Genomic DNA, 15,228 nt, shown 5'->3' with positions numbered 1-15,228 from the left:
CCTCAGGACTCATTTTAAATGGCATTTTCTCTGAAATCTTTTTTAAAGAAACCCCTTCTCACCCCTGCCAAGTTAATAACTTTGTCTCTAGGCTACCATAGCATTAAATCACCACACCCCTTGTCACATTGCACTGTAGAAGCATATGTATCTGTATACAGGCCAGCTCTAGGCTGTGAGACCCCAAAGACCAGGAATTGTCTTATATCTGTTTCCTTGGCACCCAGACACATAGTAAGTGTGCAATAGGTATCTGTTAGGGTATGTATTACTTATAGGAGTGTCAGCAGGGACTTTTTGATCTGGGCAATTGGAGTTCCGTTAGTCGGGGTGTCTGCCTTATGGTGACAGCTCTCCATGGAGGCACCAAAACACGGTGCAGTTCTCTTGGTGCCCAGGGAGAGGCGCTAGTGTTCTCAACCCTGCCACTTTGCCTCTGATTCCAACTTTTGGTAGCCAGGTTTGCAGGTACTCTTTACGCTTTCTCCTGCATTTATGTTATACAACAATAAAATGGGATTTATTAATTTCTACTTTAAAACGTGCTGTTATGTTAGGCTCCTGTTATATCAGTTATAGCTACTTGTTATAGATTTATATATGCCGTAGATTAAAGGCTCTCCCAGTTACAGCTCTTGATTTCGTGAAATACAAAAAAAATATTGGTTTTTATCCCATGTCTTCCAACTCCCACATATAAAGAGGTTTTCTATGGTTTACAGTTAGATACAAATCCATTAGTCCTTTATATAGATAATTTCATAGACAAAGGGATAACAAGGCTAAGCGATGAAACCTCTCTTCGTGTGGATTTTATGTTCCTTTGGGGATGGGTAGGAGGGTCTCAGGAGAGCACTGTACTTGGAGTCAGGAAATTAGGGTTCTACTTGTGATCCTTTAGTTTTCCTGTACTTTAATATTGCCCTCACATTAACTAGGAAAAATAATAATAGTTGTAAATTGCCATACTTAATATAACGGTTTATGTTTATTTTATGTTTATTATTTTTTTTAACATTTTATTTTATTTTATTCTTTGGCTGTGTTGGGTCTTTGTTGCTGCATGCGGGCTTCCTCTAGTTGCATCAAGCGGGGACTACTCTTCATTGCAGCACGCGGACTTCTCATTGCGGTGGCTTCTCTTGTTGCGGAGCACAGGCTCTAGGCGCGCCGGCTTCAGTAGCTGTGGCACGTGGCTCAGTAGTTGTGGCTCGTGGGCTTCGTTGCTCTGCACCAATTGGGATCTTCCCGGACCGGAGCTCAAACCCGTGTCCCCTGCATTGGCAGGTGGATTCGTAACCACTGCGCCACCAGGGAAGTCCTAAGTTATGTTTAAATTCACCCCTTCCTGATATTTGTACCAAGAGACTATTACCAGGTGACATCAGATGGTCCCACCAGACTTGTGAGTCTGTAATTCACAGGATCCTAACATGGTGCTGGGAGACAGATGGGGGCGTGGTGAAGTCGGTTGCAGGATTTGGTAGACAAACTTAAGACACAGAAAGGCTGCATTGAAGATACAGCCTTCACAACTGGAGCATCCAAGAATCAGCATAGCTAAGGCATGGCGGGGAATGTCAGAAGTCTCACTTTCGTGCTGCTTCTTTCTTTCAGTTTGAAAAAGAACTTCAGAGAATCTCGGAAGCCTATGAGAGCCTGGTCAAGTCTACCACCAAGCGAGAGTCGCTGGACAAGGCGATGAGAAACAAACTCGAAGGCGAGATTCGAAGGCTCCATGATTTCAACAGAGACCTCCGAGGCATGTCAAGTTCACTCATGTTTTCTCTACCCTAAACGCCCCGTGTTGCTGACAGCCGGACTTCAGGCCCAAGTTATGTTACATAACCTTGTAAATCCCAAGCCCCTGGGAAAGGGGCACCAGAGAGCAGAAGTGTTCTTTTCACGTTGTAGGTTGTAGGTTGCAGCACTGAGCCTGAGAAGTGACAACCTCTATACACGAGTCCCTGACAGGGAGGGAGTATGTGTGCAGCTCCTTCTTGCTTTAAAAGTACTTAACATGACTCGTGTTGTGAATGGGAATGTCTGAAAAGACCAACGTTCCATGCACAACCCTTGTCACATCAAGCTGAGGCATTTCGTTGCCTTCTTTGAAAGCCAACAGTTAACACTTGCTTGGTATATAGTGTAGAAGGCAGAGTTAGACACATGTCCCTCTTGGAGGAAAAAAAAGCCCACGGTTGTGAAAAGAGTAGATATGTATCAACTTCCTGAAAGCTAGGAGCCCCCTGTTACAGGATCTTGGCAACCTCCAACATGCAGAATGATCTGACCCATGAAATTATACTTCACTTTCGGTCAGCCAAGCCATTTTTCAGTTCCCTCGTGTCAAAAGACTCAGTGTACTGGCAGTCTGTAGCTGGAACCTACCTTTTTTTTTTTTTTTGTTATTACTGCAAACCCTTTAGTCTTGGGTATTATGCAAGCTCAATAAAGACTTGTGAGGCTGAATTATTTAATTGAGTAGATGAAGATTGACCAAATGGCATAAGCAGACCTAGAACTCACTGAGTAGAATCTTCATCCGTTAGGTCATCTTGACTTGTTTCCTGGTATTTATTTAATTGTTATTTTTAATTTTTTGCTTCCCAGCTACAGAGGGCTGATGGTCATGGTTAGACGAGGGCTGGGTTTGAGGCCAAGGGAACTCAACCCCTTTTTGAGGACTCTGCTGGCCTTGCAGGAACCTGTTCTTCGCTGCCTACCACCGGTGCACACCTTGCCATTAAACTGCATAAAGGCACAGTGTGGCGTCTGAGGACTTTTCTTTTTGATGTTCTGGAGCATCTTGTCCCCCCCCCCGCCAAGAGTTGTTCAATTTGGGGCTCCTCCCTGGGCATCTCTCCCCACCCAGCTCTCGGCACCCAGGTCATTTGCCTGTTGGAGGATGACTTAAATGCAAGTGCATTTCTTTGTAATCGTTTCCTTTCTGTGCACAGATCGACTGGAGACTGCCAACAGGCAGCTGTCCAGCAGGGAGTATGACGGACACGAAGACAGAGCGGCCGAGGGGCTTTACGCTTCCCAGAGTGAGTCTCCATGCTTACCTATCCCAGCTGGGTAGTTTTAAAAACTGGGGGCCTGAGGAAAGAGAACCCTGTTAGTTTTAAGTAAGATTTGTGCTGCTTGCTTTTTGTTTGTTGATTTAACATATAAGCTGTTAGGCCGAAGATGAGACCCTCCTAGGTCTGCCAGAGACAAAGCCTAGGTTGATGTGTTAATTTCAGTAATGTTTATTCCGACCTCCTTACCTACAGTTTCTGTTTCTCCCTAATACCCTCCATGGGTATTATAGAGTATTTGCTGGCACTCGCCACTTGGTCTAAGGCACAGTTCTCTTTCACCATGGAAAGGGAAGGAAGCCTGTGGTGGGATTTGCTCTTTTGTCACAGTCTGTGTGTGCCTAGGTTGAGCAGTTCTGGACCGGCTGCCCCTGGCATCATGAAGCCACCTAAATGTTCCCAGCACGTGTCTCAGTAGGTGACGCTCGCTTGCGAACCATTGGGCCCATTTCAGCCAGGAATAAAATGGCTTCCTGTGCCTCAAGATTTATTGGGAGAATATTCTATTAGTTTCACCAGAGACAAACGATAGAAGCAAGTGGGTTTTTGTTTTTTTTTTTTTTTTAAACATCTTTATTGGGGTATAATTGCTTTACATTACAATGGTGTGTTAGTTTCTGCTTTATAACAAAGTGAATCAGCTGTACATATACATATGTTCCCATATAGCAAGTGGGTTTTGAGAAACCATCGATTAAGTTTCGAATTTCTGCTCATTCATTCATTGTCCAAGTCAGAAATGTAAAAATCCAACTGGCTTTTTTGGGAAACTGTTTTTAGAAAACTGAATTCATTTCTCTGTCATAATTCTCAACAACATTGTGAGTTAAGTGCTCACAAACTGAAGACAGTTTGAGCAACAAAAAATCCTGTGTTCAGACTGGCCATCCATTGTATAATGGCGGTATTCTGATGCTTGGGTCGCTCAACGCAGCTCTACATTTTCAAGGCTGGGAAACAATTGGTTAAACTTTCTAATTTCCAGTACTATTCGTTGGGGTTAAGCTCCTTTGTTTTTCCCAGATTCACTCATGATTGCATTCCATTTTGAGTCTCAGCTTCATTTTTTAAATTCTCTTCTGGCAAATGGACACTAATACAGCCTTGGGCTTTTGCATCAGACTCCTTTGCAGTCTTGCAGTTAGGTGAATTGGCCCGTGCTCCAGACTCATATACAAAGCTATGTATATCAGCGTCTTGAATTATTCACTTTCCTAACAAAAGTTATTTCTTCTCATGGGTGCAGTAGATTTACCATTTCATCTGAGCTTTCATTTGGAAAATGAGTCATCTGTACTATTTGCACTTGATTTTGACACCTTAATTTTGGGTGATGGTCCGCTTAGGTAGAGTAAGTATCTTTGTGGCAGTTATGTCAGTGACGTCACTTTGCTGATACTCTGCCTTCTTGTCAGGGGATATTATTTTGTCACTTAGTTTGGGTCAAAATGGAAACGTCAGTGAGTTTCATCTGATGGGCATTTGCTGTAACCTCCCAGCCTAGGCTGTGCTAACGGACTAATAGGTTTTGGTGTCGTGCGAGTTCGGAAATGTTCTCAAAGATTTTAACCTTCTGGCTCAAAGCTAAAACATCAGTAACGTAGGCAAAGAGGCCCCTCCAGCTTTACAGGGAATGATTTGTTCTGTGCAAACATACGCTGCTGTGTTCCAGAGGCGTAAACAAGAGAGTCCAGGGGCATTTTTCAACTGCTGAAATGTACCTTAGTGTTGCCATGTAATGTAATTGCATCTTGGCAGGACATTTGAAGCAGGTTTGCTAGCTGTGATATCTAACTAATTTTTCAGTACCTGGTCTTTTCAGGACACGTTGTGCCTTCCTCACAGCTTTACAATTATTTGCATTAGCTTCTTGTCTCCTGGTGTAGCAAAGAGATGGACTTGAGATGTTATTTCAAATTTACAATAGGTGTTTTTCTTAGTGAGTTGGAAGAACTCTTTGTATATGAAGGAAACTAGCATGTCCCCTGCCAAATATAGTGCAGATATTTTCCCCAGTTGTTTTTTTATCTTTGAATATAGAGTTCTTTATCTTACAGAAGATTTTTCAAGTGACTGTATTTATGCCTTCTAGGTTTTATGTCATACTTAGAAATGCTTTTTCCAATCCAAAATTATAAACATATTCACCTATGTTTTCTTCAAGTATGTTTATGATTTCATTGTTTGCAAGCCTTATATTTTAGAAGCCAATTAGAGAGGCACAGGAGGAGAGAAATTCATGAAGAACTAACCTGTAGGCAAGGAGACTAGTTAACAGATATTTTAGTATCTGGGCAAGAGAGGTAGAGGTCCTGAACCAAGACAGAAGTAGTAGTGGAGGGTAGGAGACAGATAAACAGGTGACAAATTAGTAGGATTTGGTGACCAATTGAATAAGGACAGTGAGAGAGAGAGAAAAGAGTGTGACTAGAGCCACTAGATGTGTGGTCATCCTTTACCAATAAAAAGCAGCAGGAGGAGGAGGAGTTGGGATTAAGTAACCAGTGAAGGTTTTTTTTGTTTGTTTGTTTGTTTTTTTGCGGTACGTGGACCTCTCACTGCTGTGGCCTCTCCCATTGCGGAGCACAGGCTCCGGACGCGCAGGCTCAGCGGCCATGGCTCACGGGCCCAGCCGCTCCACGGCATGTGGGATCTTCTCGGACCGGGGCACGAACCCGTGTCCCCTGCATCGGCAGGCAGACTCTCAACCACTGCACCACCATGGAAGCCCCCAGTGAAGGTTTGAGCATGTTGAGTCATCTCCTGCCCATAGCTAAGCGAGCAGGTGTAATAACAAAGGTGCAGACGTACCCTGGAGGCTGGTGATGGGTGGTGCTCTCTGTCAGGCTTTCTTTTTAGCACGTGGGCACAGAATGGCAGGCACAAATTGCTATCTCTCTTCACAATTATTAATGTGTTCAATTTTTAGAAGCTCTATTTAGCTAAGCTCTGTTTAGCTTTTTAGAAGCTCTATTGTAAGAGTACTTTTCAGTGCCTAGTAATCATAATTATAAACATTGGACACTCGAGAGGAGCCATCCTTTTCAAATGTCTTTTGAGATTCTAATGCTTGGCTAAGAGAGAGGCAGGTCTGACTGTATAGCAAATAGTGACTTCTCTGGCTCACGCCTACCAGGAGCTAAGGCTACGGTGGGAAGCCCCTGACAACCACCTTGGCCAGTGGAAAAGTTTGAAGGAAAGGGAATAATAACGTGTTTGACCTTTTTGCTCGGTGTTCAGGTTGAAGCTTGGAGTCCAGGTCCAAGAGCGCCCAAGGCACTCTTGCAGCAAGAGCGGTCGGGAGGACTTCTGTAAACTCTCAGCTAACGGAAGGGGAACATCCTTCCTGGCATGATTTCTAAATTTCCCTGCTGCCCAGAGTAGTTTTTCTTTAAAGAAACAAAATTCTGCTCTTTAGTTGGAGCCTGATGAAGGCCTGGAAGGACTGCCTTGGTCATTACCACTTAGCTCTACAAGTTGAAATGAACATTCAACAGGGTGATAATTGTGCTCCTCTCGGACGTGAGATTTGTCTGTATTAAAAATCTTGCTGATTGAAGTGCCTAGGAATTTTTTTTTTTTTTTTTTTTTTTTTGCGGTACGCGGGCCTCTCACTGTTGTGCCCTCTCCCGTTGCCGAGCACAGGCTCCGGAGGTGCAGGCTCTGCCGCTCTGCGGCATGTGGGATCTTCCCGGACCGGGGCACGAACCCGTGTCCCCTGCATCAGCAGGCAGACTCTCAACCACTGCGCCACCGGGGAAGCCCGTGCCTAGGAATTTGATGGCTCTGAGGAGTGTTTTTCCCTATCACCTCATGGCGTTGTGTTTTTCTCTTTGGAGGAATTCAAAAATTTGTGCGTGTGTTTTCTGGTCTTACTTATTTGTTTTTCCAAATACGTTTGCAGCCAAATTGCTCCTTAAAAACAGCGCATCAAGCCAATTTCCTTTCTGATCTGGCTGAGTGAAACTGGGACTTCTTGGTCCTTCAGCTTTTTTAACTTACTGAGATTCCTAGTTTTCCCATTCACTTATTTGTCACATGTATGCGTGCGTGCTTGTGTACACACACACACACACACACACACACACACACACACACACACACACCAGACACAGGCCACTGTCCACTAAACGCAGTGCCCTGGGAATGTCTGTCATCATTCTTAGCTCTGTCTTCTCCATAAGTGAAACGTTTTAACTGTTTCTTTCTGAAAATTGATAACTGCCGAGTTTCCATCACTAGTAGGTCAGAAAACCAAAAATAAAATATTAGCTGTGGGGAAACAAGACTGGCACAGCTGATCTTCTTATATTCTTGAGTGGAGGGGGAGCTGATTAGCTCTGGCACACTTGTATTATTCCAGGATGAAACCCAGTCATGTTACAGGATGGCCATTAACTTATCTCCCCACCACCACCCCGTTAGGATTTTTTAGGCCCCATGGATTCAGCATATTTGGTTAAACTGAAGTCTATGTAAGTCAGATTCTGGCTTTTGTTAAATGTCCCTGTCTAAGAAAATAAGGTGTTTTGGGCATTCATTTGTTTAAATTAATAAGTAATGGGTGTAAATCAGTCAAGACTAATTCATAGGATTTGATTTCCCTTATAATCCCTATGGGTTTAAAAATGAACCCCAAAAAAGTGTGGGACCACTCTATTAAAAATAATAGTAACTTGCCATTTTCAGTGTATCTTATAATCGTCATCTTACCCTTGAATTTTATCTTAGGTACTTTGATTTTCTGTCTCTTATAGAACATAAAAGAGACAAAAATAATTTCCTAAAAGAAAATCCCTCTGGTTTTTGTATTTCCTCTAAGGGCTTGTGTGAAACACAAAGCAGAAGCTACAATGACATAAACATTAATTCTGTTGACCTACATAGAGCATAAGGAGCTTATTCTGAATCCTCATTGGGTTTCATTACATCATGTTGTGGGTTTCTATCAGGCTTCAGTAGGAAGGAGAGGTTAGATGTTGTCACACGTGGATGCACTGGGCTTCTTCCTCCTCTGTGGGCCTGCTGGTGCTTGCAGCTCCTGACTCACTGCGAAGCCCCTACTACAAGCACCTACTCTGCCTACATTCTCTGTGGGCACCATTCCTTTGCATGGATCTCCTCCACTAGGTGAGAGAACTATAGGCATTCTTTACCAACATCCATCCCCAACCCTCAGTAAAACCCTTTGGATCTTTATGTACCTGGCACTCAATAAATGTTTATTGAGGGACTGAGTAAAAGTGGGAAATCCCTGTAACAACAGGCTTGAAATTCTCATATGGTGCATAGTATCAAAATGTTCATTTTAGCTCAATGTCTCCCAGTCATGTTGGGAGCTACCTCTGGTTTTGCTCAATTATTTCAAGATATTAGGCGAAATTATTAATGAAGTAACTTCAGAATAAGAAGAAACTTAAAAATGCTTGATTTTTTTTTTTTTTTTTTTTTGCCTTCCACCTTCCCCCTTTCCTTCCTTCCTTGGTTTTTCAAATAGGAAGATATCCAGGTAAGGGAAATCTTCTACTATGAGGAACAGTAGTATTTTTTCATGAAAATGACTGCTATATGCTACAATATAGTTGACTTCTGGTTCCCTGACACCTTCTCTTTACTCTGCTGTGGTTATGTTGGAGATGAGAGCTGGTTATGGTATATGAAAGTTTTTGTAGCAGCCGGCCATATTTTCACACTAACCAATCCATAGATCATGCCAGACACCACAGATCAGCTCCCGGGCAAAAGGGAAGGAATCGTCCACGAAGCCTGCCAAGGTGCATCTCTTAAACCAAGAAAATTTTCTTGCCCTAAATGAATGATTCTCCTTTGAAGGAGATGATCTTTTAGATGACGTCTATATTTAGTAGTACTGTGCGATTCTAGAAAGCAAAGGTTTTGTAGGCATGGGCTAAAGCAACTAATCTTGGATCAGTTACCGCATCTTCTGGTTCCTGGGCTCTCACTGACATGTTCAGTGACCTGAAGTTAGATGCTTAATCTCCCTGTACCTACATTTCCTCTAAAGAAATAGAGGAATAAATCTCCCCATTGAGCCAGCAGAGCTCTTCGGGCTAATCGATGATAGGAAATGCAAAGAAGACTTTATACCATGCATTTATTCTGCAGCACTCCTTCCTGCTCCTTTGCATTCTCCCTCCACCTTCTCTGAAAGGACCTGCCAGTTTTCAGGGTGGGGTCAATGGGCCGTGTTCCCAAAGAATGCCTGGGTGGTCTGCCGAGCCTTGCTGGGTTTGGAAGGCAGAGCATATGAATGCTTAAGCCGCTTGATCAACCTTGACAGGCAGCACCAAGAAACTTCAAACCTCCATTACAACCAGCAGCGCACCCAGGCTGCAGGGCATCTGTTTATGTTCCATCAAATCTTCTCCCCAAGTGTGAAAAGTAATGTTCCTCCATTTAGACCGATTTTCCGTGCTTAAAAAACCAGAGCCGATAGCAGAACGGTCTCTTGGTCATGTGTCGATATCCAGTGTCTAACAGGTGAACCTGACTTATGATTTTCACCTTGTTGGTTTTAAAATTATTTATTTGCTTGGCATTCCTGTTTGGGGATTGAAAAATCAAGTGTCTCGAACTTCATTACGCTCTGTGTTCCTTGCACTCATAGCTGGACGGATGGATGGAGGAAGCACAGACTGAAAAGCAGACTGAAACCCATTTGCATTTCATGTGGCCTCAGGGACCCCTCACTTTCGCTGGCAGTTCAGAGGCAAGAAATCCACGTTCAGGTGTCGGCTCAAATTAAATGGCAGTTACTCAGAGAAGGCTGCCTGAGATAGGATCCGGTCTTCCTTTTATATACTCTGCCAGTACCCTGTTCCCTTTGTAAACACTTGTCATACTGTAAATAAGGAATCGTTTGGATGATCATTTGCTCTCTTCCCGTACTAAACTGTCCACACCGCGAAGGCATGGACCCTGACCGTCATCCTCACCATCGTAGCCCCAGGTCACTGTGTTTCAGAAGCTGGCACAGTACCTGGTGCTTAGAAGCATTTAATAAACATTTATTGGATGTTGAATGAAATGATGACCATTATCACGTATTCAAAAACCGTTATTGGCTACCTACCATGAATGCGCAGTGTTCTAGGCCATAGGTCGGCAAACTCTTTCCGTAAAGGGTGAGAATGTAAATAATTCTCTGCTTGGGGGCCGTAACTACTCAACTCTGTCCCTGTAGCCCCAAAGCCGCCATAGACGAGCCGTGGACAAGTGGCCTGACTGTGGGCTGGCTTTGGCCTGCAGGGCATAGCCTGTGAACCTCTGCTCCAGGCACTGGTCATGGAAGAGAAAGGGAAAGAAGAAACCCCAGCAAAAGGAAGATGGAAAATAAAGAACTTCGGAAGTATTTAGGTCTTATTTTGTAAATTGTCCTAATTTATAAATCGGGATATAACTGTTATTTTCTTTCCTGGGAGAGTTTCACGGTCATCTTTTACTTAATTCCTAATCGGCTGAGCGTGATTATTTCACATTAGATAAAACGAGACACATACAAATGCCGTCACAAACCTTAGTTAGCCCAGTGGGGATCCACAATTAGCTCACGATGGAGACAGGGCTGGGCAGGACAGCCCTGTGGTTAGCCACGGCTAGTAACTGCCTGGGTAGTGAGGTCTCAGGGGGGCCTCTCCCAGCAGGGCCGTAAATCCTCCCATAAGCCTCCTGCTGTGAGATGATGTCTGCAGATCTTATATATCAGGGTTGGAAAGGACCTGAAAGGTCACAAGTCTCGTTACCAGCAATACACATGTCCTCTGAACCAGAGCTCATTAGAAGGCCATCTGATGGCCGTTGGGAGTGACAGAGTTTCCGGAAGCTGTTGATCTGATGGTTCAAAGTTTATCTTCAGGTGGAGTTGCAGGGGTGCTCCCTTGTAATCTAGCCTTCAGGTCCTGGTTCAGGTCATCTAACGGCAGTAACAGCTGCCACCATGGACTGAGCACTTACTGTGAGCCAAGCACCGTGCTAACCTCTGTAGGTACACCGTCTGTTCATCCTCCAAGCAGCCCTGTGAGGGAGGTGTTACAGGTATTTAATAGATCAGGAAACTGGAGCACAGGAAGGTTAAGTAACTTGTTCATGGTCATACAGGCAGGTAAGTGGAGAAGACAGGTTTTGAACCCAGGGCATCCTGACTCTGGAGAGCCACTTCCTGTGTACCAGGGAGGTGGGAAGAGGTGGCAGGGTTGGACTCCCCATGATTTTAGAGCTCGTTTAGCACGGCCTCCATGCTTCGTTAAAGAAGAAACTGTGACCAAGGATGATCAGATGATTTGTCCAAGGCCCCCTAGGTGCTTAGTGCAAGACCATGACAAGAACACCTCCTTTTTCTTGTTTTCTCCTTCCCCTTCTCCAAAGGTCATCTCTGTTGGCTCTGGGGGTGATGAAAGCTTTCATATTTTTACCCAGAGAGGAATCCAGCCTTAGTAAGCGAACATAAATAATTCTTGTACTAGAAGTCTTACTGCAAATTATTTAGCCCAGTAATGTGACTTAATAATAATGTATTCAAGTCATCTCAAATGAGTGCTAACTACTGGAATGAACATTCTGTGTTTCTGACTTCTACATCTGTCTTTGAACCAGAGCCAATTATAATAAAAGGCCTTGCTGGATAATCCACTACAGATACAAAAACAAAAAAACTGTCGAGACCAGCATAGAGTTTAGACTCTTAAAAGTTTTCTCAAAATGTCTATGAAATTAAACTCTTTGTTCTCTGGATGACAAGAATAAAAAATTAGCAGAACACAATGAGTAACCCTGTGGTATAATATCTTACAATTAGTTTTCGAAATTATTTTTGGTTCATGGATTGGAGGGAGAACATACAGTTGTATCTTAGTGGAATTCAAGAACTTTGACAGGACGAAGTGTTTGCTTTAAGTTCAGAAAATTTGGTCTTGGACCATTAAAAATAAGCTTGCATCTGCTACTAATTTTCTTCTTGCCGCCAAAGACCGTGGTTTGGTAGAAAGAAGAAGAATAAAAGGATCTGCTCAAAGCAAGTTACAAAAATGACAATGGGAGGGGTCGCAGAAGTTAAGGAAGGGAGAACATATAATTGCAGGTGATGCATTTCTTTCTCCCTGGTCAGTCGTAGACTGAGTCCCTTCTGTCCCAGATGTAACAATTTCCCCAGCATCAACTTCTATCTTTCAGCCAGGTTTTGGCATTAAGCCATATCTGCCCTTCAAAGGGCGCATTTAGAAAGCATCATTTTATTATACATATTATAATAATGCCTTAATTAAACCAAATATAGGTATATAATATATACCTATATGTACACACAATAAAGTGTACACATTTTAAGTGTACAGTGCCATGAAATGTGACAATGGCCACAGTCCAGCCCCAGCACAGGTGCAGCTCTGTCCTCTGCAGTGAGTGGCCTCTCACGCCATCTGTCGGCCTGCCTCACTTTTCACTCCTGTCAGGTCATTGCTGTCTGCATTATATCCAGGCTTCATGGCCGTTTTCTGCAGGGGCAGCCAGATTGTCTGGTAGGGTCTTACTTTGTCATACCTGGAAATAGACGTGTATGTTATTTACCTTTTTGTATTAAGAAAAGAGAAAGCAAAAAGGGACTTCTGTGGAGGTTATAGAAAGTGTAAGTTATCAGGTTTAGTTGTTAATCGATTCACGCGTAGGTGTACAGTCAAAATCAAATGCCCTGTGCATCCTGTATTTATGTGGCGTCTTTAATTCATTGCTTCATTTGTTGTTATGCTGTCTGCAGTGACACAGAAGTAGCAGTACATTTTTACTTCAAGTTAAAAAAAAATAAAGTAGAGGGTTGAACAGTACATGTGGAAGCTGAGCTGGATGAATGGGTGTATATTCAGTCAAGTGAGTTTGCAGGCTACATATGTATAAATCTAGGCAGGTAAAAAAATACCTATGATTTATACCCGGGTGTATAAGTATAGTTTCTAAAATAAAAATGCAATATGGGGCTTCCCTGGTGGTGCAGTGGTTGAGAATCCGCCTGCCGATGCAGGGGACACGAGTTCGTGCCCCGAACCGGGAAGATCCCATGTGCCGCGGAGCGGCTGGGGCCGTGAGCCGTGGCCGCTGAGCCTGCGTGTCTGGAGCCTGTGCTCCGCAACGGGAGAGGCCAAAGCAGTGAGAGGCCCGCGTACCGCAAAAAAAAAAAAAAAAAAATGCAATATGAAGAATGAGTAGATTAGAAAAAGTTATATTAAGAGAGCTTTTACTGGTATTCAAATAAATATTTTACCAAATCATACCTGAGATATTTTACATTTGGTGCTACAAAAAGTAGCACCTTGGGGTATTAAACTCACTCCTGGATATTAAAGAGCAATGGATAAATTAAGTATGTTAAGACCAAAATGTGTTGATTTCCTCCATTATTACTAGAAGATTTTGTGGTTCTGCTTTGTTACTTTCCAGGGATAAGCATCTGAAAAGGATCATTTTTGAATTTTATTTTAAATATCCAGTTAGAATTTGATCTCGTATCGACAGGATCCTCTTATTCAGTGACTGTTGCCTAAACTTGTCATATTTCTTTCTTCACATACGAAACACGCTGTCTTAGATTCCTAAAGTCCTACAAAGGTAGAGGGGTTTAGACACATTGTGAAGTAAGCCCAGTAGGAAGGATAAGTCAGACAGACATCAGTCACTGTACCTGGAGTACAAGCAGAATATGGTATAAAGACTCGTGAAAGAACTACTTTCCCCCAGCAAAGTGTATGTGTGCAGGTTCTCCCGTACAGGAGAGATCTGTTTTACTGAAGGAATCAGAAAAGCTTCGTGCAGTGTGTAGCCTTTAGGGTGGGCCTGGGAAACTAATTTGCATGTTAGAGTAATTTTGCTGCAATAATACTTTGTAAAAGGGAAAGTTTCTCTTTTCCTTTTAACTTGGGGCAACAAAGATTGAATAAATCCTTCACACTTCAGTCTTTGCCTCACTTTCTCGTACTGATTCATTTCTCAAAACAAATGTCTTCCCTACATTTTAACAATAGCTGTTTCCACAAATCTGTGTTTCTCTTGTAATGTCTGAACCACTGGCTTTCAAACTCAGAGCTCTTGTTTAAAAGGAAGCGTATCTGGAAGCCCAGTATGTAAAACGCACGAAACCCGAACAGATTTCTGGTTGAGACAGGGGTGCGTTTGTCAGAAGCCTCCTCCTTCCTACTTGGCCCACTGCATCCCCTTTCTCCTCTCTCCCCATCCTTCTCTCTCCCAGGGCTCTGCAGAACAGAGTCTGGTTGAACTCCCCTTCTTAATTTTCTTTATTACACAATTCGTTTTAAAACAGTTCACTCTCAGCCATTTAAAAACAAGCCCTGGCTGGAGTGTCCCTGTGTTTGTTAACAGACCTATTTAGTTGCCCACTCACAACCCTTGTCTCCCGTTGCCTGGAACCATGGCAACTTGCACATGCATACAGGGAAGGCAGAGCGCCCAACACCCTTTTCTGAAATAACGAGCTCCCTTACCTGAGAAACTTTATCAGCAAATTTTTAAAAGATAACAAAAAGCCAAACCAGGGGCGTTATGGGGTCAGCTTTGTATTCTATCGCTTTTTCATTTCCGAATGAATGAGTGTGGCTTTTAAAGGTAGGTCAGCTCTTGTGTTATTTTGTATCAAATAAACCTCATGTGAACAGATCACTCTTACACGATGTGAACAGTGCTCTGTTTGGATAATATTTTGGGGATCTCTTTACGGGTTTGTCAGTTTGACACTCAAACCGGGGTGAAGGGGTGAGGGCGGATATAAGAATGAGCTTCCAAGGGTAGCATGTCTTTGAGGCAGAATGAACCTAAATAGTTTTGCGGATAGCGAAGTAGTTGGAATACCTTCCTGTTGTCTTTCCACTCCCACAACCTCAAAAGAAAGGACTTCCGGTCTTCCCTGGTGGCGCAGTGGTTGAGAGCCCGCCTGCCGATTGGGGGGACGCGGGTTCGTGCCCCGGTCCAGGAAGATCCCACGTGTCGCGGAGCAGCTGGGCCCGTGAGCCATGGCCGCTGAGCCTGCGCGTCTGGAGCCTGTGCTCCGCAACGGGAGAGGCCACAACAGTGGGAGGCCCGCGTAACGCAAAAAAAAAAAGAAAAAAAAGAAAGGACTTCCAAGAGG

The 15,228-nt window shown here is 43.5% G+C and overlaps 1 protein-coding gene across 1 annotated transcript in view; it reads left to right on the top strand.

Annotated features, from left to right (window-relative positions):
* Window positions 1–15,228, top strand: part of AMOTL1 (angiomotin like 1) — a 69,127-nt gene that overhangs the window by 27,645 nt on the left and 26,254 nt on the right. The window contains exons 4-5 of the mRNA XM_065882014.1: window positions 1,618–1,762; window positions 2,961–3,050. Coding sequence (XP_065738086.1) covers window positions 1,618–1,762; window positions 2,961–3,050 — 235 coding nt within the window. The remainder of the gene's footprint in view (window positions 1–1,617; window positions 1,763–2,960; window positions 3,051–15,228) is intronic.

The sequence above is a fragment of the Phocoena phocoena genome, chromosome 8 (assembly GCF_963924675.1).
Source record: "Phocoena phocoena chromosome 8, mPhoPho1.1, whole genome shotgun sequence".
NCBI lineage: Eukaryota > Metazoa > Chordata > Mammalia > Artiodactyla > Phocoenidae > Phocoena > Phocoena phocoena.
Note: the sequence above shows the minus strand (reverse complement) of the source record. Positions and strands in the feature narration are given on the sequence as shown.